The 26,338-nt window shown below is 36.8% G+C and overlaps 1 protein-coding gene across 1 annotated transcript in view; it reads left to right on the top strand.

The window, feature by feature from the left end:
* Positions 1-26,338, top strand: part of LOC145674076 (zinc finger MYM-type protein 1-like) — a 60,409-nt gene that overhangs the window by 13,595 nt on the left and 20,476 nt on the right. The window contains exon 3 of the mRNA XM_081743898.1: positions 521-2,527. Within this exon, the coding sequence (XP_081600024.1) occupies positions 521-2,527 (2,007 nt within the window). The remainder of the gene's footprint in view (positions 1-520; positions 2,528-26,338) is intronic.

Raw genomic sequence — 26,338 nt, 5'->3', positions numbered from 1 at the left:
AATATTTTCAGAAGACAATAAACAGATAAACAAATGGTTTTAATCTTGCTACTTTACCAAGGTGTTCTAAAGCTCGTGCCGATAGTTGTTTTCTTTTTCATATTTAGCAATTAGGTGGTATCTTGTGGCTGTAACTGCCAACCTTGAACGGAAGAGTAACAATTGAACGTCGTGTTGCACGTATATCTGAAACGAATAACACATGTAAGTTATTCTGTTTAGGTTAATATTGCCGATTATAGTTTTGTGCTTTCAATTAGTGTGTCTTGTTTACAGGTGAGTGATTTGTTCAGTATGTCTTCTAACAAGAAAAGGAAAAACGAAAGTCAAACATCTATCTTGAAATTTGTTATAAAGGAAAAAAAGTTGGACATTAAGCTTGAAACATCTGTGGACCCTGGCCCATCGAATTCCTTGTGATATTACGCCAGATAAAAGTAAGTGTAAGGGAAATGCAAACGGACTAGAACAAGAGAAGGATGTAAGTATTGATGTTGAGCAGTCGAAATGTATTTCAAAGTGTGCAGATGATAGGGCAAATATAAATGAGCAAAACCTTTGTTCTGTTGAGAAGAAGGGTTTGTATAATAAACAGTGGGAACAACAGTATGAGTGGCTGTACGAGGACAAAGTATGTGGAGGTGCCTTTTGTAAATATTGTGAGCGATATATGAAGAATGACCCTAATGTGCAGCAGAAAACGGGAGGTGTTTTTGTGACTCATCCATTCACAGCATATAAAAATGCATTAGGAAAAGACGGAAAACCGGAAAAGCATAATCATTCAAAGGCGCACATTGCAAGCCTTGAGATGGACAGGCTGCGAATGCAAGTAAAAAATAACCCTGTATACTCTCAAGTTCTTCGTCAAAGTGAAGCCGAAAAAGATCGAAACCGCCAATCGCTGGGAATGCTTGTTCGTGGATTGTACTTCTTGGTTAAAGAAGAAGTGCCACATACAACAAAATATGAGGCACTAGTGAAAAATTTGCTTGTACAGTGTAGTCCAGAACTAGAAACGTGGAAAAATGAACAAAGTGAACGCTCTAACTACTGCAGTAAGAACACTGCTTCCGAATTGTTGAGTTGTGTTGGTGAAGTCTTACGTTCTAAAGTGACTCAAAAAATCAGAGATAAAAAGTTTTCGATAATGGCTGATGAAAGTACATCAATAAATAATAAAATGGCCCTTAGCATGTGTTTGCGATATGTAGAGGACAGTGCTCCGGTTGAAACATTTTTGGCGCTGGTGACCATACCTGATTGCAAAGCCGATACCATTGCTAATGCTATAGACACTGAAATGAAAAATCACAATTTGAAATACGAAAATCTCATAGCGTTTAGTTTCGATGGTGCCTCTAACTTTTCTGGCAACAGTTCTGATGTTCGCAGGATTCTGTCAACAAAAGCAGGCAGAGATATACCGTATATTCACTGCAGAGCTCATGTGCTGTCACTTGCTGCTGCTACGTGCAGAAACAAGAATCCCAAAGTTAAAAGATTTTTCCATACATTGAAAGACATATACAATCTATTTAGTAGATCACCTAAGCGGGAAAACATTCTGCATGAAATTCAGGCAATCATAAACGATCCTATATTAAAAGTACCTGAATGCATTGAAGTACGGTGGCTAAGTCACTATAGAATTGTGAATGCAGTGAAAAGGTGCTTCTCGGGAATTTTGTTGGCTCTTGAGGATATTCACAAAGAAGGGATTGATTTTGCGTCACTTGCGGGAGGAATTTTAAGCGAAATAACCAACAAAAGCTTTGTTATCACACTTTGTGTTATGGATGCATTACTAAGTGCGTTGTCTCACTTGAGTAAGCAGCTTCAAAATGCAACATTGTCATTTTCATCTCTGATGTCTATGATCGATGCCACTAAAGAACATCTTACGAAGATAGCGGATGAATGTTGTAGCACCAATAGCGAATTGAGGACTATGATTTTGGAGGCCATGCAAAAGCCTGAAGAATTTTCGAAGACTTTTGTGGAAGACGAAGATCCTGAGAAAACGCTTAAGGACCTGAAGAGTTATGTGTTGCAGGTTGTCGAAGAGATATCAAATAGATTCAACGACCGCGCCCTTGGCCTAATGGAAAGTGCATCCTACTTCGAAAACATAGGCATGTTTTTAAGTATCAAGTGTGTAGATGATGTAAAGAAACTGTGCAACTATTTCGTCGATGTTGATATGGAACCGTTATGGAACCGTTATATAAAGTCATTTCAATTTTTCCTTCGGTCACTGATGAAGAGCACTGAAAATGCTTGTTTGGATATAGACCCCGTTCTTCCAAAAGTACTTGAAGTGAAAATTGGTTATGAAAATCTACATAAAATATGTGAATCGGTCATGTGTGTACCTATATCAACAGCCAGTGTTGAAAGGTCTTTCAGCACAATGAACAGGATATTAACAAAATTGCGATCTCGTATGGCAGAAGAAAAATTGAAGCACTGTATGTTGATCAGCATTGAGGGTGAAGAAGTGCCAAATTCGAATTTTATCAATGAGGTAATCAATTCATACGCCAAAGCAAAGATGAGAAGAATACGTCTTCTTTAATGATAAAAAACAAACTACGAAGTGAATTTTTGTCATACGGACGAAGTTATAATGTAAAACTTTTATAAATGTCTATTGTATTTAATATTATTAGTACATTTCTATTGTATTTGCCAATTATATTTTTCGAACCGAAGAAAGAAAACCTTTACAGGCCATGAATAAATATTTTAACTTTATGGTGATGATGGGGATCATACACTTCAGTATTTTCGTGGACAAGAAACAACAATATTGACATTTTTACATAACTTTAGAAAAGAAGCTGCTAAGTTATACCGAGACCGCATGAAAATAATATGTGCCCCTCCGTATACTACGTGTGCCCCCCCCCGGAACATTTTTCCTGAAAGAAACACTGTTCATCCCCCTGATTTCAAAGACCAACAATCAAAGTCACACCGAATCTGCTTTAAAATACCTTTTAGTACAAGCTATTGCAAGATCCTTACTTCTAATAGCAATTATTTTACTCTACATAGGACTGCAAACTACATACTATTTAATCACTATTTCATTACTTTTTAAAATAGGCGCAGCTCCTCTCCACTTCTGAATGCCCGAAGTAATAGAGGCCATACTTTGAATAGACTGCATTATTTTAATAACATGACAAAAATTAGCGCCCCTTGGCTTACTTTCTTACAGCTTAAAGCCTACAAATGTAATCTACCTAACCTTAATTTTATCTTTAGTAGTAGGCTCAATCGGAGGTTTAAATCAAACATCACTACGTAAAATCATAGCATTCTCATTTATTAATCACACTGGCTGAATACTTATAGCCCTACTATTAAGTGATATAACATTATCCCTCTACTTCCTATTTTATGCCTTACTTTCGGCAATAGCAGTCACTCTTTTCGCAATAAACAAAATATTTGATATTAATCAAACTTTTTCTAATAAAATTGTTGTAACAACAAAATTAGCTATTTTCACTAGTCTTTTATCTTTAGGTGGTCTCCCGCCATTCTTAGGATTTTTACCCAAATGAATCATTATTATAAAAACTGCCGAACAAATGTCATTTATTATTCTTAACCTAATAGTAATAACAGCACTAATTACCCTTTTCTATTATATGCGAATTGCTTACGCTGCCTTCATTATTAATCATCATAACCAAACATGAACATCCTTAATGAAGAAAAAATCAAGAAACGTCGATTAGATCAATATTCATTATTATTTCATTAAGGGGCATAATTATTTTACCTTTAACTGCCAACATCCTTTAAACAAAGACTTTAAGTTAAAAAAAACTAATGGCCTTCAAAGATATAAATAAAAAGAATCTTTTAGGTCTTAGTATATTAACTACTACTCCGGAATTGCGGTCCGATATCATAAATATTGACTATAAGCCTAATAAGAGGTTTATTAACCATAAATAGATTTACAATCTATCGCCTAGTGCTTCGGCCACCCTATTTAATTTCATTTGCAACGATGATTCTTTTCTACAAACCATAAAGACATTGGTACAATATACTTGATCTTTGGGGCTGGGACAGGAATAGTAGGAACATCACTAAGTCTTCTCATTCGAGCAGAACTTCGTCGATCAGGTAGCTTAATTGGTGACGACCAAATTTATAACGTAATTGTTACTGCTCATGCTTTCATTATGATTTCTTCATAGTTATTGCAATTATAATCGGGGGCTTTGGTAATTGATTAGTACCTTTAATATTAGGAGCACCTGACATAGCATTCCCCCGTCTAAACAACATAAGATTCTGGTTGCTACCACCCTCACTAACTCTACTATTAAAAGGAAGAATTGTAGAAAGTGGTGCGGGAACCGGATGAACTGTATATCCTCCTCTCTCCAGAGCTATTGCTCACGCCGGAGACTCTGTCGATCTTTCTATTTTCTCCCTCCACCTAGCTGGGGTATCCTCAATTCTTGGGGCAGTAAATTATATTACAACTGTAATTAACATACGAACTCCCGGAATAACTTTAAAACGAATACCATTATTTGTTTGATTTGTAGTAATCACTGCTGTATTACTTCTTTTATCTCTTCCCGTATTAGCAGGGGCTATTACAATACTTTTAACTGACCGAAATCTTAATACCTCCTTCTTTGACCCTTCAGGAGGAGGAGATCCAATCTTATATCAATATCTATTCTGATTCTTTGGTCATCCTGAAGTTTACATTTTAACTAATCAAGGGAAACTAGTGAATCCTACACATCTCTGTATTTAAGCCCTAGTGAGCAGCAAGGACGCTAATTAAATGCATATTTGATAGTCTCGAGTGTTAACACATACGAGACTTTCTTTAAATAATATATCCGTAAGAATACAACTCTTTGGATTATACTGTTTTGATGAGGTTAACGATCAAGAAAAGGTAAGAGCGTTATGGGTGTTAAGTAGATTTCTTCAGCAGGAACCACTCTCAAATAGTATTGTAGTTGCTTATAAACGGGAAGTATAGCAATTGCTTGATTATCATTGATAAATTAATACTTATGTTTTTTAAATTTGGTATCACAACATTTTTCAATCCCAAGGGTCCACGTAAAACCAACCGCTGTTCGTTTTGTGATACCCTTGTTTTATTAAAGGGAGAAGTAAATCCACGGTTTTTTAAATGGTACACCATTGCATAATGTGAGTTAAGGAGCTCTAAATCACTACTGCTTCGTTTTTGAGAGCTAGGTACACAAGATCCTACGGTCTCAGATTCGTTGTTAAATTCCTTTACTAGCTGTAACCCAATAGGAATTAAGGAATAGTTGCCAACGTGCACTTCTGACTTCTAATTTTCACAGCATTGTAAGTAGGACATAGGCCGGCATAATCCGTTTAGTCTTACCGGACACTTCGAAATAGAACCCTCGAATTATTGGCACGTCTGTTGCACTCTAAATCGCCAATTTTTCAACAAATTTTTTGATTATTACAGCGTGTAAGTTGTAATTGAAGAATGCTAATCTCACTACGCTTGTTATCAAATATTGCTATGTCGGATTGCTTGTAGTGCATGCTAACTGCTTGAATTCGTTTTGGTAAGAGAACAACACGTATCTCGACATCTTCTCTTAGTTAGATATCTGAATGTTTCTTTAACTTGGTAATACAATGTTCTCTGAAAACAGTCTGTAGTATAGATCTAAGCAATAATCTGTGTGTTTCATCATTCTTCTTGTAAATGTTAAGGGCTCTTAGCAGGACTGTGGAAGGATTGTACTTTAGGCAGTATATGCAGCGAACATCTATGCAGAATTCTACAGTCGATTTGGTGCTTCTATTTTTGTAAAGGAATTTACTTGGTGATCCACGACGGCTCAGGTCAACGGCCATGGATATGCTCGTATTCATACCAGGCCAAATGAAAGTCTGGTTCAGTATTAGAGATGAGTACACTTCGTAAACCTCAACTGCTGGCGATAAATCGGGTACATTTTGTGGAATAGCATTCTGCTCTTGAGAAAATACCTTTGAGAAAATACCTTTGTTGATGTCTGTGTCCTACACCTTTTCTACCAGGCCTGTATAACTTGTTTGCCTAGACGTTGACTGCCAAGGACGAAATTCGATTCCGATCCCCCAGGGCCATCAAATGTTCTATCCTGAAATTCAATCTTTTAACATCACTTATGCTTCACGTGTACTGTTTTTGAATCAGAAATGTACCTGTTACTCAGGGGAGGCGAGGCCCACATACAGACCTCATGACCTCTCAGTAAGTTTAGAAAAAGTACACCTCATCTGCGCCGCAGGCCATTCAGAATTATTTTACTACAGGGCAGGATGGCCACATAAACTCCCTTAACAAAGCCAAGACTAAAGCCCAAGCCTGGAAAAAACGACTTAAAGAAGAAGAAATATGAAGCCCGCATGTGGGTTTCCTAGCCGCTATGAAATACTATGTTAAGCCCATATGCGGGCTTCACGGCAGTCAACGTGTTAAACCGCTAGCTTTATAAATTCATCGGCTGGACTTGTCTCACAGGCCAAGAGAAGCGGGCCTGAGTCTACAAGGTAATCACGTACCTAATTACCTAAAAATCTCCTATAGAGTTTCAGGCCAACAATATGCATGTGAATCCGTTACAAGCTTACGACCATAAGTGTAATATAACTGTTAGGGAAAATTATTAAGCTTCGTGGCCTTCTGTCTGAAAAGCAGCTTGGAATAGTCGCAAAGTAACAAGGAGCTGAGCAGTAAGCATTGATTGTCCTTATGTCGTTTAAAACCTAGGGCAATAAGTTAAAACCAACTGGGATCGACGTGTAGTAGAGCTATCATTCTTACCCTGACTCTTGGATAAAAATGTACATGGAGTCCTAATGGTTGCATGTACCGCATATCGAAACATCGTTCTTTATTAAGAGAGTTAAACTTTGCTTCTTTTTAGGAGATTCAAAAAGTAACGGTAGTTACACAAATTTTAGTGTCCTTGCAGATGTCAGAATCCTTGGAGTCAATCATCTGCTTTAGAATATCTAAACATATAAACAATCAAACAATAAACAATTGTTATAAACGTACAATTGAATGGTACTGTAGTACGCGAAAGTGTAGTGGTACTGGTGTATCCTTTTTCAAACACAAACCTCTCTCAATTGGGTTCATGCTTAGACCATTTCGGTCCTGGACTTGGAGGTACTTCCGAATTGAATGCTGCACACCTATCGTTCTAGTAGAGGAAAAAGTGGCCATGTTGAAATTTTGTATCTACTTGTTTGTTACACCTGATAGGCTTATAACAAGAAGCACATGTTTCCTTCTCCATACAGGCGGATAAGTAATGGCTAAACTTGACCATTGTTTCAGGATTGCGATTTAGTGTTTTGAAGAATGCGACTAACTTACACAATTCTTCTTCTTTTTGAAGGATCTTGAAGGCAGGAAACTATTCTCTCCTGAGTATAGCTGCGTTCGTGTCACTGCCTGTTGCATCATCAAGAAAGTGAAAGCACTCTTTTAATGAAGCTCAAGATTCCTTAAATTTAATGTTTTCGATGTATTTCTTTTCGGTTTTTCTTCCATGTGGCCTTAAAAGAATCAGCAACTTCTCATGAAGAATTCTACCAGTAATTAAAAATCGAACATCCCCGTTCATCCTCAAATGTTTTCTTTAATCACCGCATCACCTCATCAATATAGAATCTTGATGAAGAGAGTCAAGGTTCTATAGACGCCTCGATATTTTTTATAGACGCAAGTTTAACTTTCAATTTAATCGAAAACTAATAGCAGTATCTATTAATTTCTTTGGGCACCGAGACGAGCAAGTACTCGAACACTATTACCAAAGGAGAAAATTCAGGGTTTCTGCTCCAAGATGTGGAAAGTGAGTAAGGATAAAGCCGGCATATAAGGTGCTCTAGTTAAAGAATTCCAAAGAATGTAAAAAGAACAATAAACCACCACTTTTTATACCTTGTTTTCATACCTTCATTTAAAGTTACATCAAGATCAACTTCATGTCCATTTTGTTGGATCTATAAGGCGGTAACGTTAACACAAAATAATAATCATAACTGATTGGATCAAGAATTAAGCCGTTGTGAATAACATGATGATTTTCTGCTATTGTTAAACCTAATCATCTATATCAGATTGTCTTCCATTCTGCCATTTCTACATGAACTCTCTTGGCAGAATACACAAAACCCTGAATACTTCATATCAGCTCTTTTACACTAACATGTAGCTCGTTCACAATCCTATCGTTCTGTCAGTTTTTATCTATAGGTAAGTAAGCTTATCTAGCTGGAGCTGATGGTAGCTGTGTGGGTACTGGAATTCGCATATTCTCTTTCAAACACCAACCTCGTTCGATTGGGTTCATGCATAGACCATTTCAATACTGAAGTTCGAGGTACTTCCGAATTGAATGCTGCACAGCTGCTGTGTTAGAAATTGGAAAAGAGGCTATATTGAATGTTTGTAACTACTTCCTTGTTATATCTGATATGGCTTATACCAGGAGGACAGGACGGTATCAGAGGATTAAAATAAATTAACAACTCAAGGAACATACACAATTCGCAAAAAAAGAGAACTTCTTAAACGAAGGTTCAACTCATATGATTATCCAAGAGTGCTTAAAGAAGACCACGAAATTTTCGTGGGGAGTAACTCAACGTCAGACACAACGTTAGCAAAATTAATCCTTCATTCCCTAATACTGATACGATAAAAGAAGTTCTACAGGACTTTTGAAGGAAACAGTTTATAATCTGAGCGACACGTTGAGTTAATTCTTGTGTGAAAATATTCCAATGCGCAAGAATGTAAGTTCGAATGCGGTGAATATTGCAGAGTCTCTGTTGTGTTGTGTTTTAAATCCCACACGTAGAAGGAAGAGTCCTTCTGCACGCAATGGCGTGGACTAAAACTGGGAATCAAATCTGCGTTAAGTACGTTTATAAATTATGTTAAGCGCTATTTTCTACTTGCATGTTATGGATTTAAATTACAATTAGACACGGAAAGTGCCGAAAGACAAAAATGAGCTTTCGGGAAATATCTGTAACGATACATTATGTCAGGAAATGGTATAGAACTTTGGTGTATCCTGTACACTATGTAAATTTTAGTGAAAATTTTGAATGGCCATGCTTACTTAAGATCATTGATAACTCACTTCTAGACATTGCTCGGGGACCTCTACATGTGGTTATGAAGACATTTACAACCGTCCGAGGAGATGACAAAATCTAGGATCTGCGATCTTATACAACTACGTCTGGATGAGGATATCAATATGCAACATTTAGAAGAAAATGAAATTGCATGACAGAAAGAATATTAGAAAAGCCAGAAATTAAGATTGTGAAAGTTTCCGAACCGTTAACTTTGGCTGCAGGATATAGAGATGGTTATAATCGAATTGTAATTCATCCAAATGGACTATATTGAACAGGGGACTAGAAACTTCATTTGAAGGTATTAAATTAATGTATCCGTTTTCTCACGCAGCTGGTCATCTTCTCTATAAATATTGGCAGATCACTATACTCAAGAGATGGAAGCCCTGGAGGCAAATACGGTATCAAGAGATTACAAGAAATTAACAGCTCTAGGAACAATCACAATTCGCAGAAAAAGAGGCCTTTTTGAGGGAAGTTCCAAGTGTTATGATTATCGAATAATGCTTAATGAAGGCCACGAAATGTTCTGGGGGATTAACTCAAAGTCAGACACAACATTAGCAATATTAATCCTTCATTCCGAAATACTGTTACGATAAAAGAAGTTATAAAGGACTTTCGCGGGCATCAGTTAATCATTAGAGCTGAGCTAATGCCACCTTCCTTGTGTGATAATATCTCAATGTGCAAGAATGTCAATTCGACTGCAGTGAATATTGCAGAGTCTCTATTGTATGGTGTTTTAAAACCTACACGTAGAAGGAAGAGTCCTTCTACAAGCAATTGTGTGGACTACAAATGGAAACTCTAATCTGCATTAAGTACGTATATAAATTATTTTAAACTCTATTGTCACCTAATATTTTAGAATATAAATTACAATTGGACATGGAAAGTGCCATAAGAAAAAAAAGAGCTTTCGGGAAATATCTGCAACGATCGAACTTAATTCTGCCATTGAAGCCACAACAGTTCAATCACAGTTCTTGAGAAACTTGCAGATCAATACTAGACGGCTTCAGATGATGCAAACAGTTTTCGAAGGAGCAAAGGTAGCTTTATATGGACAACAGTATTAGATGGAACTAGAAACGGGAAATCTGTAGCCGTTGATGGGTAAAATTTTGGTAAAACACTTCATGAAGATCACATACAAGCAGAACTGAAAGTAAATGCCACGAAATCATTAAATTTAAAGACACTTTAGCGTCATTAAAAGTTAGCTTTCACTTTTTTCATGATGCAACATGCTGTGACACGACCTCAGATATACACAGGAGAGAATAGTTTGCAACCTTCAAGATCCTTCAAAAAGAAAAGAATTGTGCAATTTAGTCAGTCAAATCTCAATCCTGAATCAATGGTCAAGATCAGACATTTCTTATTCGCCTGTATGGAGAGAAAAACATGTCTTTGCTGGTATAAGGCTATGAGGTATAACAAAGAGTAGTTGCAAAGCTTGAATATGGCCACTTTTTCGCCTACTAACACGGCAAGTGTGAACCATTCAAGTCGGAAGTAGCTTAATGTCGACGGCTTATGTTCTTCTTACAATACTGTGAAATTTAGAAGTCAGCAGTGGACAGCGGCATCTTTTACTTAATTCCTATTGACTTACAGCTAGTAAAGGAATTCAACAATGAATCCGAAGGCGTAGGAACTTGTGTTGAGTACCCAGGTCTTAAAAACGATGCAGTAGTGCTTTTAGAGCTCGTTAACTCACATTATACAATGGCGTACCATTTAAAAAACCGTGGATTTTCTTTTCCTTTAATGGTATCACAGACGTTCAGTTTTGGGAACGAACAGTGGTTTGTTTTATGTGGGCCCTTCGGATTGAAAAATGTTGGGATACCAAATATAAAAAGATAAGTTAAATTTAACAATGATAATCAAGCAATTGCTATACTTCCCGTTTATATGCAACTACAATACTTTGAAAATGCTTCCTGCTGAAGAAATCTACTTAGCACCCATAACGCTCTCACCCTGTTTTAGATCGTTAGCCTGATAGAAACTGTTGAATTCAAAGAATTTAGTTCTTACGGATATATTATTTAAAGAAAGTGTCCTGTGTGTTAACACTCAAGGCTATCAAATGTGCATTTAAATAATGTCCTTGCTGCTCACTAGGCCTTACATAGAGAGCTCTGTTGGATTCACTAGGTTAGGGTCGATCATTAACAATATTTTCCGGATTGTAACCTGTAAAACTTGAATGGAGCCCATTATATTCTAACCTCCAAAGCAGCCTTACTTTGGGCCGGTGACCGGTGATGTGATCGATGAGTTGATGAGTTGATTTTTTAGTTTAGCGTCCCTTTCAGCAGCGAGGCTATATGAGACGTGAACCTACTGATTAACGTGGAATCCGAACCACATGAGGTGATCTGATCGATGAGCCAAATAAAGAATCGAATTTAAAACCTTTTGAGATCTTCTTTTACACGGTTAGGTGCAAAATATTTACCGTATAGTCCGTCCTGTGTTCGCTACCAACTTAGTAACACTGGTCATCAGAGAGCAACCAAATTATGGCAACCAAATAAGCTTTTAATATAAGCTCACTTTATGTTTTGATTAGTAACTAAGTTCCACACATTTCATAAAGCAGAAAAAGTAATTTATTTCAGAAGTCTCTTGATGAAAATTCTCCATATCCAAGTTCTTGAATGATATAACGGTAGCAATGTCTTGATAAGAATATCGTATCGCATTTCGTCATTCTGACAACCTCTTTTCCTCTAATGCTATACAGTCATATTGTTTGTGTGTGAATGTTGTCTTACTCGGAAGATTTAATCAAGTCTTCACTCGCGTCTCTATTTCCTTTTCTCGAACAACCTTTGGATTGCTATTTATCTTGTAAAAGCTTCGCCACAACGATTGTGTAATGGTAAAATACACACTTCTCTTTTTGATATAAGCAGCCTTGTCCCTCTGCATTTTTTTAATATTTCAACATCAAGTACTAATACTATATATTCTACACTTCTGCATAATGCAAATAACTGCAAGAAAAGGTGTTCGATCATACGTCAGCAAAAGAAATTTCTGAATGGTTCAAAGTTGTACCACCTTTAGAAGGTTATCGTGTTAAGTAATTTTTAAACACCATTGGATACATTGTGTAATGAAATGGTATAGAAGAACTTTTGGATATCCTGTAGAATATGATAACATTAGTGAAAATGCTGAATCGCCATGCCTAGTCAAGATCATTGAGAACTCAGTTCTAGACTTTGCTTTGGGATTTCTACATGTGGTTATGAAGACATTTACAACCGTTGGAGGATATGAAAAATTCCAGGATCTGCGATCGTTTTGAACGACGTCTGGAGGAGGAAATCAAAATGCAACATTTACAATAAATGAAACTGCATGACAAAAACCATAATAGGAAATCTCAAAATTAAGACGGTGATATTTTCTGAACCTTTAACTTTAGCTGCAATAATAGAGAAGGTCATAATCGTATTGCAATTCATCGAAAGGGACTAGATTGAACAGGGGCCTAGGACCTTTATTTGAAGGCAATTAAAATAATGCTTCCGGTTTCTCACGCAGCTGGTCATCTTTTCTATGAAAAATTTGCACATCACTATACTCAACACGTGGAAAGCTTTAGAGGCAAATACGGTATCAGAGGATTACAAGAAATTAACAACTCAAGGAACATTTATAATTCGCAGAAAAAGATGCCTTCTTGAGCGAAGTTCCAAGTGATATGATTATCGAACAGTGCTTAATGAAGGCCACGAAATTTTCTCGGGGATTAACTCAACGTCAGACACAAAATTAGAAAGATTAATCCTTCATTCCCTTTGGATTAATCTTGCTCTATTTTCGCCTTATATTTTATGGATATAAATTACAATTAGACATGGAAAATGCCGAAAGAGAAAAAAGAGCTTTCGGGAAATATCTGCCACGCTCGAATTTAATTCTGCTATTGAAGCCACGACAATTCAATTACAGCTTTTGAGAAACTCTGAGATCAAAACTAGACGGCTTCAAATGATGCAAACAGTTTTCAAAGGAGTAAAGGTTACTGTAAATGAACAACAGTAAAAGAAGAAACTACAAATGGGAAATCTGTAGCTGTTGATGTTTGTGATTAAGGTTTTCTTAGGAATCTTGGTAGATGACTTCATGAGCAGTTGCTCATTCTTTTATAGCCACATACAAGAAAAATTGAAAGGAAATGCTACGAAATTAATAAATTTAAGGTAACTTTGGCTTAAAAGATTGCTTTCACTTTTTTCATAATGCAACAGGCTATGACATGACCTCAGCTATACTCATGAGTGAATAGTTGGCAGCCTTCAATTTCCTTCAAAAAGAAGAATTATTGTGAAAGTTAGTCAGATTCTTCAATCAACCAAATGTGAATGCTGACAAAGTGGTAAGGTTAGACATTTCTTAATCACCTGTATGAAGAAGGAAACATGTCCTCCCTGGTATAAGCCATATCAGATATACGTGGAAGTAGTTACAAAGCTTCAATTAGGCCGTTTTTCCCGTTACTAACACAGCATCTGTTCAGCATTCAATTCGAAAGTACCTCCAACTGCAGGAGCGAAATGGTCTAAGCAAGAAACCAATCAAAAGAGGTTGGTGTGTGGGCCCACACAGCTACCATCAGCCACAGCCGGATAATCTTATTTACCTGTCGATAAAAATTGACTGCAAGATAGGATTGTGAACGAGCCACATTTTAGTGTAAAAGAGCCGATATGAAGTATTCAAGGTTTTGTGAATTCTGCCAATGGAGTTCATGTAGAAATGGCAGATGAGAAGACAATCTGATATAGATGTTAACGATAAACATCTAAAAAAGCCAATATGTCATTCACAACGGCTTAATAGTTGATCTAATCAGTTATTCTTATTATTTTGTGATATCGTCCTCGCCTTATAGACTTAAAGACGATCTTGATGTTCAACAGCAGGTGATTGACTCCGAGGATTCTGCCATCTGCAGGGACACTTAAAATTGTGTAACTGCCGTTTACTTTTCGACTCTCCTAAAAAGAAGTCAAGTTTAACACTTAATAAAGAACGAAGTTTAGATATTCCGTACATGCAAAGACTCCATGTACATTTTTATCCAGACCGTGTCGTAAGAATGAAACCTCTACTACACGTCCATCGCAATTGGTTTCGAGTTATTGCCCTACGTTTTATACGACGTAAGGATAATCAATGCTTACTACTCAGCATCTTGTTCCTTTGCGACTGAACCAACCTATTTTTCAGACAGAAGCCCACGAAGCTTAACATTTTTCTGTAACAGTTATACTAGAGTTATGGTCGTAAACTTGTAAAGGATACAAATACAGGTTATTGGCCGGAAAATCTAATAGGAGATCCTTAGGTAATTAGGTACGTGATTACCTTGTAGAACCAGACCCGCTTCTCTTGGCCTGAGAAACAAGTCCGGCCGATGAATTTCTAAAGCTAGCGGTGTAAATCACTGATTCACGATACAAAGATACTATACAGGTAAAGTAAAAAAGGTGTATAAGAGAGACAACAAGAAAGTAATCAGTTCACAATATTTTTTTTTCTTTGGTTACATTGGGAGATTTTCAGTTAAGTCACCTGAAAGATATAAAACTTCCTAGGCTCACTTCCCACATCTTGCACCACAAGCCCTGAAATTGCCCTCTTGGGAATTGTGTCCATAACTTGTTCGTCCCGCTGCCCTAGGAAAGTAAAAGAGACTGCGATAATTTTTCTATTAGCCAGAAAGTTTAACTGGAGTTTATAAAAAATATCGTATCGTCTTTTGCAAGGTTGACTCATTTCGTCGAGATTCTATATTTATAACTACCGTTTAGTTTTCTAGTCTCCTACAAAGAAGCATTGTTTAACTTTCTTAATAAAGAACGAAGTTTCAATATGCGGTACATGCAAATTCCTCATGTACACTTTCATCCAAGAATGAAACTTCTACAACAGGTGGATCCCACTTGCTTTCAACTTATTTCCGTAGGCTTTATAGGCTATAAGGACAATCAATGAATATTTCTCACACCTTGATCCTTTACGACTGTACCAAGCTGCTTTTGAGGCAGAAGGTCACGAAGCTTAACAATATTCCGTAACAGTTATATTACACATGTGGTCGTAAGCTTGTAAAGGATTGACATGGAGGTTATTGGCTTTAAAGTCTAATAGGAGTTTTTTTTTACGTAATTAGTAACGTGATTAAATTGTAGACCCAGGGCCGCTTCTCTTGGCCTGTGAGACAAGTCCGGCCGATAAATTTATAAAGCTGATGAACTGATAAACAGATGAGCACAAAAGTCCTGTAGATCTTCTGTTACCGTAAAAGAATTTGGGAATGAAGGATTAATCCTGCTAACGTTGTGTCTGACGTTGAGTTAATCCCCGACTCTTTCGTGCCCTTAAGTAGCACTCTTCGATAATCATATCTCGGAACTTCTTCAAAAAGGCCTCTTTTCCTGCGAATTGTGAATGTTCCTTGAGTTGTTAATTTCTTGTATACTAAGATACCGTATTTGCCTCCAGGCCTTCCATCTGTTGAGTATAGTGATGTGCAAATTTTTCATAGAAAAGATAACCAGCAGCGTGAGAAAACGAAAACATTAATTTAATTGCCATCAAATGAAGGTTGTAGTCCCCTTTTCAATCTAGTCCCTTTGGATGAATTGCAATACGACTATGACCTTCTCTATATACTGCAGCCAAAGTTAAAGGTTCGGAAAATGTAACCGTCTTAAATTTGAGATTTTTTTTAAGCAGTTTCATTTTCTTGTAAAAGACGCATATTGATTTCGTCATCTAGACGTAGTTCAATAAGATGGCGGATCATAGATTTTGTCATCTCATTCGACGGTTTTAAATGTCTTCATAACCATACGTAGAGGTCCCCGTATAATGTCTAAAAGTGAGTTCTCAATGATCTAGAGTAAGCATGGCCATTCAGCATGTTCACTAACGTTTACATAGTTTACACTGTAAACTATGTAAACGTTAGTGAACATGCTGAATGGCCATGCTTACTCTAGATCATTGAGAACTCACTTTTAGACATTATACGGGGACGTCTATGGTGAGATACACACTTCTTCTTTTGATACAAGCTGTGTAATCCCTCTGTATTTCTTCAATATTTTAACATCAACTACTAATACTAAATATTCTACTCTTCTGCATATTGTAAATAACTGCGAGAAAAGTGACCAAGTACATGCGTTATGACATTAGATCAGCCATTATACAGGAAATGTTTTCAAATCGTAAATCAGCTGAAGAAATCTCTCAACGGTCCAAAGTTTGCAGTTAAGTAATTTCTAGGCACGAATGGATACATTATATCAGGAAATGGTAGAGATGTACTTTGGGTATCCTGTAAACTTTACAGGATACCCAAAGTACATCTCTACCATTTCCTGATATAATGTATCCATTCGTGCCTAGAAATTACTTAACTGCAAACTTTGGACCGTTGAGAGATTTCTTCAGCTGATTTACGATTTGAAAACATTTCCTCTATAATGGCTGATCTAATGTCATAACGCATGTACTTGGTCACTTTTCTCGCAGTTATTTACAATATGCAGAAGAGTAGAATATTTAGTATTAGTAGTTGATGTTAAAATATTGAAGAAATACAGAGGGATTACACAGCTTGTATCAAAAGAAGAAGTGTGTATCTCACCATTACACAATCGTTGTGGCGAAGCTTTCACAGGATGAATAGCTATCCAAAGGTTGTTTGAGAATAGGAAATCGAGACGCGAGTGAAGACTTGATTAAAGCTTCCCAGTAAGACAGCATAGACACACCAAGAACATGAGTGTATAGCATTATAGAAAAGGTAGATGTCAGAATGAAGAAATGTGTGACGATATTCTCTTCAGACAAAAGTACCGTGATATAAGATTCCTTTTTGAATCAAAAACTTTGATATTGAGTACTTTCATCAAGGGATATTTGAAATAAATGACATTTTCTGCTTTATAAAAGGCGTGGTACTTAGCATACAGTGAGCTTATATGAAAAGATTTTTTGATTAGCCCAGAGTTTGGTTGCTTTGTAATGATGACCAGTGTTACTAAGTTGGTAGCGAACACAGGACTGACTATACCGTAAATATTTTCCACCTAACCGTGTAAGAGAAGATCTCAAAAGAAGTGAAATCGATTCTTTATTTGTCTCACCGATCAGATGACAGGTCTCAGGCCCAAAGGAAGGCTGCCTTGCAGGTTAGAATATAATGGGTTCCATAGTAAGTTTTATAGGATACAATCGGGAAAATATTATTAATGATAGACCGGAACCTAGTGAATCCTAAACAACTATGTATGTAAGTCCTAGTGAGCAGCAAGCACGATATTTAAACGCACGTTTGATAGCCTCGAGTGTTAACACACAGGAGAATTTCTTTAAGTAATACATACGTAGGAACACAACTCTTTGGAATAAACCGTGTGTATCAGGCTAAAAATTAAGAAAAAGGTGATAACGTTGTGAGTCCTACGTAGATTTCTTCAGCAGGAATCACTCTCTAATAGTATTGTAGTTGCATATAAACTGGAAGTATAGCAATTGCTTGATTATCATTCATAAATTAATACTTATGTTTTTTACATTTGATATCACAACATTTTTCAATCCCAAGTGCCCACCTAAAACTAACCGCTTTTCGTTCCCAAAGCTATATGTCTGTGATACTCTCGTGTTATTAAATGAAGAATTAAATCCACGGTTTTTTAAATGGTACGCCATTGCATAATGTGATTAAAGGAACTCTAAAAGCACTGCTGCTTCGTTTTTGAGACTTAGGTACACAACACATGATCTCTTGGCCTGTGACACAAGTCCGGCCGATGAATTTATAAAGTTGATTAGCTGATAAACAGATGAGCACAAAAGTCCTGTAGATCTTCTGTTACCATAACAGTATTTTAGAAAGAAGGATTAATCCTGCTAACTTTGTGTCTGACGTTGCGCTAATCCCCGAGAAAATTTCGTGCCCTTAATTAAGCACTCTTCGATAATCATTTCTGGGAACTTCGCTCAAAAAAGCCTCTTTTCCTGCGAATTGTGAATGTTCTTTTAGTTGTTAATTTCTTGTATACTCTGATACCGTATTTGCCTCCAGGCTTTCCATCTGTTGAGTATAGTGATGTGCAAATTTTTCATAGAAAAGATGACCAGCTGCGTGAGAAAACGAAAGCATTAATTTAATTGCCTTCAAATGAGATTTCCTAATATGGTTTTTTTTTCATGCAGTTTCATTTTCTTGTAAATGACGCATATTGATTTCGTCATCCTGACGTTGTTAATAAAATCGCAGATCCTAGATTTTGTCATCTCCTCCGACATTTGTAAATTTCTACATAACCACATGAAGAGGTCCCCGAGCAAAGTCTAGAAGTGAGTACTCAATGATCTTGAGTAGGCATGGTCATTCAGCATTTTCACTATAGTTGTCATAGTGTACCCGATACACCAAAGATCTTCTGTACCATTTCCTGACATAATGTATCCATTCGTTCCTAGAAATTACTTAACTGCAAACCTCCTAAAGGGGTACAACTTATGACCGTTCAGATATTTCTTCAACTGAGTTATTATTTCAACTCGTTTCCAGTATATTGGCTGATCTAATGTCATAAAGCATGTTTTTTGTTTACTTTTCTTGCAGTGATTTACTGTATGGAGAAGTGTAGAATATATAGCATTAGTTTTTGATGTTGAAAGATCGAAGAAATACAGAGGTACTACACTTCTTATATCAAAAGAAGAGGTGTGTATCTCACCATTACACAATCGTTGTGGCGAAGCTTTCACATAATGAAAAGCTATAGAAAGGTTGTTTGAGAATAGGAAATCGAGACGCAGGTGAAGACTTGATTAAATCTTCCGTGTAAGACAGAATTGACACACCAAGAACATGAGTGTATAGCATTAGAGGGGAGGAGGATGTCAGAATGACGAAATGTGATACGATATTGTTATCAAGACAATGTAACCTTGAAATCATTCTAGAACTTGGATATGGACAATTTTCACCAAAAAACTATGAAATTAATGACTTTTTTGCTTTATGAAATGTGTGGCACTTAGATACTAATGAAAGAATACAGTGAGCTTATATGAAAAGGTTATTTGGTTAGCCAAAAGTTTGGTTGCTTTGTGATTACCAGTGTTACGAAGTTGGTAGCGAACACAGGACTTACTCTACGGTTAATAATTTCCAACTAACCGTCTAAGGGAAGAACTCAAAAGAACATAAAATCAATTCTTCATATTTCTCAACGATCAAATCATCGGTCTCAGACCCAAAGTAAGGCTGCTTTGGAGGTTAGAATATAATTGGTTCCATAGCAAGTATTACATCACACAATCGGGAAAATATTATTAATGATAGAACGGAACCTAGTTAATCCTGCACAACTCCGTATGTAAGCCCTAGTGAGCAGCAAGGCCGCTAATTATACGCATATTTGATAGCCTGGAGTTTTAACACACAGGAGACTTTCTTTATATATTATATCCGTAATAACACAAATCTTTGGATTATTAAACAGTTTCTATCATTCTAACGATCAAGAACCAGGCGAGAGCGTTATGACTGCTACGTAGATTTGTTAAGCAGGAAGCACTCTCAAATAGTATTGTAGTTGCAAATAAACTGGAAATATAGCAATTGCTTGATTATCATTGATAAATTAATAGTAATTATTTTAAGATTTGGTATCCCAACATTTTTCAATCCTAAGGGCCCACCTAAACAAGCCGCTTTTCGTTCCCAAAGCTATACGTCTGTGATACCCTCTCTTATTAAAGGGAGATATAAATCCACGGTTTTTTAAATGGTACGCCATTGTTTAATGTGATTTAAAACGTTCTAAAAGCACTACTGCTTCGTTTTTAAGACCTGGGTACACAACACAAGATCCTACGGCTTCGGATTCATTGTTGAATTTCTTTTCTAGCTGTAAGCCAACAGGAATCAAGTAATAGATGCCGATGTCCACTGTTGACTTCTAAATTTCAGAGCATTGTAAGAAGAGCATAAGACGACATAGCCTTACCGGACATCTCAAAATGGAAGCCTCGAATTATTGGCGCGCGTGTTGCACTCTAAACTACAAATTAAAAATCGAACATCCTCGTCCAACGCCAATATTATTACTTTTATCACCGCTTTACTTTGAGATCGATTTCATCTCTCATTTTATCTCTTTTCAGAAATTGTAGAATACTATTACAATTAAGTCTAGTGACAACTGTTCTAATGTTCTCTTACGTCTGGAGCATATAACACAGACTGCTGTTGGTCAATGCCAGAAATATAGAGTAACAACTTTAGATGAAGGTATGACGTGCATCTGACATGAATGAGGTGTTCCGTGGGTTTTTGGTTGAGCTATGTCGTGATGGGAAACACTAGCGAATAAGAACGTATACTGTACTTAGGAATAGTTATAATGAACTGACGCGCAAAAACAATTCTACACCAGTTTCCAGGTTCTAATGACTATAGATGTGTAGAGTAATGATTGTAGTGTGTGCATAATAACTATGACGTGCAAGTGTTTGCATAATTGTTGGTTCTTGTACTTTCAAAAATGGAATGTACGCTGACACAACGAGTCTTCTTCGACGCCTGCAGAAGTGAACCCAATAGCTGCAAGACAACCAATAGTTTTTACATCTGTGTAATGGACAAATTAAGGTTACAAAATTCTGATGAGGATTTAGCAGATTGCGTCAGAAAGGATACAGATAGTTTTTGTATACATGTCAAAGAGAAATGGCAAAAATGTCATTGTGCAATGAATAACTTTGTAATCAAATATGGTAAGTGGCTCGACAGTACAGTGGAGTTTTCTGCAAAGATATGGAATGCAGCGGGAACATTTAGTATAGGTGTGACACCGAGAACACCGGTAGGGCGTCTAAGAGAACTGTTTGAAGAAGCAAGTGAGAAAGCAAAGAGAAGACGGTTGCAGTCTTTAGTACAACATCGACAACTGAAGAGTTAGTGTATGCAGCGCACATGGGTTTACGTGCAAAAGAAAAACGTGATGCTTCTTATATTGTGAAAGAGATTGATGTGTCACCCAGGGGGGATCGCGAATCAAAAAGGCGTACAAGAGTCCAGAGACGACAGTACCAATAAAGATTACAAACGATGAGGCATTAGCATTATATGTTGACGCGAAATTGACAAAGAAACAACACTAGTTAGTTCGTAACCGGGCAAAAAAGTTCACAATGCAAATATCTATTCGTCTAACTATAAACTGTTAGAGGCAAAGAAAGCGTGCTACCCAGCCGATATTATCACAGACGTATATGCGGAAGTGCAGCTGCAAGCGTTTCTTGATCATACTATCGAGTGATTGATCACCAGAAACAGTACTATACTGCGAGAGATCATTCAGGAAGTTGAAATAACCCTGTTCTTCAAGTGGTGATTGTGATGGCGCGTCAGGTCAGAGCGCATACAAAGGGTCGAAAACTAAATGGCAGTTACACAATTTTAAGTGTCCTTGCAAATGGCAGAATCCACGAAACAATCTTATGCTGTTGAACATTTTAACATATAAACAATCAAACAATAAACAATTGTTATAAACGTACGATTGAATGATACTATAGCGCGCGAATGTGATATCTAAATGAATTGGTTTTTACTTGTTAACTTATGTGTGTCCTGCTACGGTTTCGTTTTCTCTTCGTTTACCAAAACATTTCGTGTTAAAGGATTCCAAAATATATAACAGAACAATAAACCACCTTCATGTTTTATACCTTTTCCTTACACCTTCATTTAAAGTTTCATCAAGATCGTCTTTATGTCCATTTTTTAAGGTCTATAAGCCGGGGACGATATCACAAAATAATAATCATAACTGATTGGATCAACAATTAAGCCGTTGTCAAAGACATGTCTGTTTTTTACAGCGGTTGTTCGTTATCATCTATATCAGATTGTCTTCCGATCTGCCATTTCTACATAAACTCTCTGGCAGAATGCACAAAACCTTGAAAACTTCATATCAACTATTTTACACTAACATGTGGTCCGTTGACAATCATATCTTGCAATCACTTTTTATCGACAGGTAAGTAAGATTATCAGGTAGCTGTTGGTAGCTGTGCTGGTTCTTGTAATACGCATATCCTCTTTCACACACCACATTCTTTCGATTGTGTACATGCTTCGACCTTTCGCTCGTCTAGTTCGAGGTACATCCTAATTGAATGCTGAACAGCTGCCTTGTTAGTAGGGGGAAAAGTGGCCATATTGAAGCTTTGTAATACTTCTCCCTTGTTATACCTGATATGGCTTATACCAGGGAGGACATGTATCCTTCTCCATACGGGCGAATAAGAAATGTGTAATCTTGACCATTTTGTCAGGATTGAGTTTTGGTTGGTTGAAGAATCTAACTAACTTTCAGAATTCTTCTTCTTCTTGAAGGATCTTGTAGGCTGCCAACTATTCACTGCTGAGAATAGCTGAGGTCGTGTCACAGCCTGTTGCATGATGAAAAAAGTGAAAGCATATTACAAAAAGCTTCACAAGTTCGGGGATGCCTGCCCTATCGCAAGTAACCTATCAACTTGTCCATCATTATAACGCGTGATATTCAGTCTTTCTCAGGTAAAGACTTCTTGTTCCGCACGTCCCTGGTTTTAACCCAATATTTCGAATTTGCAAGTCGTAAGGACAATATGTGCTGATGTACTTTTCCCATTTGTATCCACCGTCTCTCGTTGGTTGTACTACATGAAAATGATTCCACTCTTTCTAATGCAAATATCATTCCGGATCTCGACATTTACTGATATTACCTTTTTATCTAAATGTATTCTATTATCTACAATTAGTATTATCATTATTTCTGCAGAAAACCAAATTCGGAAGTCTTGTAGATAAATCTTATTTCTTCTGCCAAATGAATGTTATTATTCAACAGATATTAGTCCATTACAGCGCGTGAGTTGCAATTGAAAAATTATAATGTCACTACGCTTCTTATCAAGTATTACTATGTCTGGTTGGTTGTAGTGCATGCTAACTGCTTGCATTCGTTTTGATAAGACAACAACAGGTATCTCGACATCACCTCTTAGTAAAATGTTATCTGAACGTTTCGGTATCTTAGAATTACTATTTTTTCTCTAAACAGTCTGAAGTATAGATCTAAACACATATCTGTGTATTTCGACTTTCTTCTTGCCAATGTTAAAGGCTCTACTAATGAATGTACTCTAGGCAGCTTCCCAAGGTATTCCGCTATAAGCAGCGAACACCTAAGCAGAAATCTACAGACTTTTATTCTATTTTTGTAAAGGAATTTATTTGGTGATCTAAGATGGCTCTGGTCAACGGTCATGAATATGCTCGCATACATACCAGGCCAAATGACAGTCTGGTTCAGTGTTAGAGATGGGTACACTTCGTAAGCCTCAAATGCTGGCGATTAATCATGTACATTTTGTGGAGTAACTTTCTGCTCTAGAGAAGATAACTTTCCGTCTGTGGGAGGACACGCAAGCTCTATTCACGTCAGCGAGATGGGGTAGTGTTGAATTTAATAAATAACATTACAGAAATTATTCTTATTGATCATTCCGTATCAGATATGAAAGGTGTCTAAAAGCTAATACGGTTGGTCTACTAGTCTGCTACAGAGTGGAAGCTTACCAGAAATTACTTACCGGTGAGAAAATGTTGAGAAGATTAAGAATTTTAAATCCTCCAATAAGTTTATTAAGGGTGTGCGATATGGCAGTCTGTAGTGCGAGATAAACAATGCGTGCCAGAAAGACTTTAATGTTCTATAGCCTAAAGATTAGTGTGATAATTACGTAGCGTTATCAATGAAGTGACTCAAGGTTGCAAAATTTTTTATAGAAGCAAGTTTAACTTTCAAGCTTATCCAAAGTTTTTCGCAGTCTCTATTACTTACTTTAGGCACCGAGTCGAGCAAGTACTCGAACACTGTTACCAAGGGAGAAAATTAAGGACTTCTGCTCGAAGATGTGGAAAGCGAGCATAGCAAGTTTTATATCTTTCAGGTGTACATGACTGAAAATCTCCCAATGTAACCTAAGTACAAAAAAAAAAAAAAAAAAAAAAAAAAATCTGTCACCTGATAATCTTGTTGATGTTTCTGTTCTACGTCTGTTTTACCAAGCCTGTATAACTTCTTTCTATGGCGAATCAGTGCTTTACACCGCTAGCTTTAGGAAATCATTGGCTGGACTTCTCTCACAGGCTAAGAGAAGCGGGCCTTATTCTACACGATAAAAACGCACCTATTTACCTAAGGATCTCCTACTAGATTTTCAGGCTTACGACCATAAGTCTAGTATAACTGTTACAGAAAATTGTTAAACTTCGCGGGCTTCTGTCTGAAAAGTAGGTTGGTACAGTCGCAAAGGAACAAGGTGGTGAGCAGTAAGCATTCATTATACTTATGTCGTATTAAACCTAGGCCAATAAGTTGAAACCAACTGTGATCGTCGTGTAGTAGAGCTTTAATTCTTAGAACATCATCTTAGATAAAAATGTTCATGGAGTCTTTGCATGTACGGAATGTCCAAACTTCGTTTTTTATTAAGAGTTTTTAACTTTATTTCCCTTTAGGTTGAGTCGAAAACTAAATGGCAGTTACATAATATTAAGGGTCCTGGCAGATGACAGAATCCTTGGAGTCTATCATCTGCTGTTGAGCATCTTAACATATAAACAATCAAACAATATACAATTGTTATAAACGTACAGGTTTTGTTTTCTCTTCTGGTACGAAAGCAGCTCGTGTTAAAAGATTCCAAAATATGTAAACAGAACAATAAACCACCTTCATGTTTTATACCTTGTCCTCACACCTTCATTTAAAGTTTCATCAAGATCTTCATGTCCATTTTGTTAGGTCTATAAAGCGGGGACGTTATTACAAAATTATTGTCATAACTGATTGGATCAACAATTAAGGCGTTGTCAATGACATATTGGTTTTCTACAGCTGTTGTTCGTCATCATCTAAATCAGATAGTGTTCCAATCTTCCATTTGTAAATGAACCCTTGACAGAATGCAGAAAACCTTGAATACTTCATATTGGCTCTTTTACACTTACATGTGGCTCGTTCAATATCCTATCTAGCAATCACTTTTTATCTACAGATAAGTAAGCTTATCCGGCTGGAGCCGATGGTAGCTGATGGCATATCCTCTTTCACACACCAACCACAATCGATTCGGTTCATGCTTAGACCATTTTGCTCCTGGACTTGGAGGTACTTCCGAATTGAATGCTGTATACCTGCCGTGATAATAGGGGTAAAAGTGGCCATATTGAAGCTTTGTAACTACTTTTTTGTTATTCCTGATAGGCTTATACCAAGAAGGACATGTTTCCTTTTCCATACAGTCGGATAAGAAATTAACCTTGACTATTGTTTTAGGATTGAGATTTGGCTCGTTGAAGACTGTGACTAACTTGCAGAATTCTGTTTCTTTTTGAAGGATCTTGAAGGTATTTAACTATTCTCTCCTGAGTATAGCTGATGTCGTGTCACTGCACGTTGCATCATGAAAAAAGTGAAACCGCTCTTTTAATGAAGCTAAATATTTTTGAAATATAATAATTTCATAGCATTTCCTTTCGGTTCTGCTTCCATGTGGCCTTAAAAGAATCAGCAACTGCTCATGAAGAATTCTACCAAGATTCTTAAAAGATCTGAATCAGAGTCACCAACAGCTACAGATTTCCCGTTTGTAGTTTCTTCCCTTATTCTTGTCAATATACAGCTACCTTTACTCTTTCCAAAACTGCTTGCATCGTTTGAAGCCGTCTAGTATTGATCTCCAAGTTTCTGAAGAACCGTGATTGAATTGTGGTGACTTCAATGGCATAATTAAGTATGATCGTTAAGACATTTCACGAAAGTTTTTTTTGTCTTTCGTCAATTTCCGTGTCGAATTGTGATTTATATCCATAAAATATAAGGTGAAAGTAGCGCTTAACATAATTCATATACGTACTTAACGCAGATTTGACTGGCCATTTATAGCGCATACCATTGCGTGTAGAAGGGCTCTTCCATTTACGTGTGGGTTTTAATACACA

This window comes from Thermobia domestica, chromosome 17 (assembly GCF_964235325.1).
Source record: "Thermobia domestica chromosome 17, izTheDome1.hap1.1, whole genome shotgun sequence".
NCBI lineage: Eukaryota > Metazoa > Arthropoda > Insecta > Zygentoma > Lepismatidae > Thermobia > Thermobia domestica.
The sequence above is the reverse complement of the archived record's forward strand: the minus strand, read 5'-3'. Positions and strand labels throughout refer to the sequence as shown.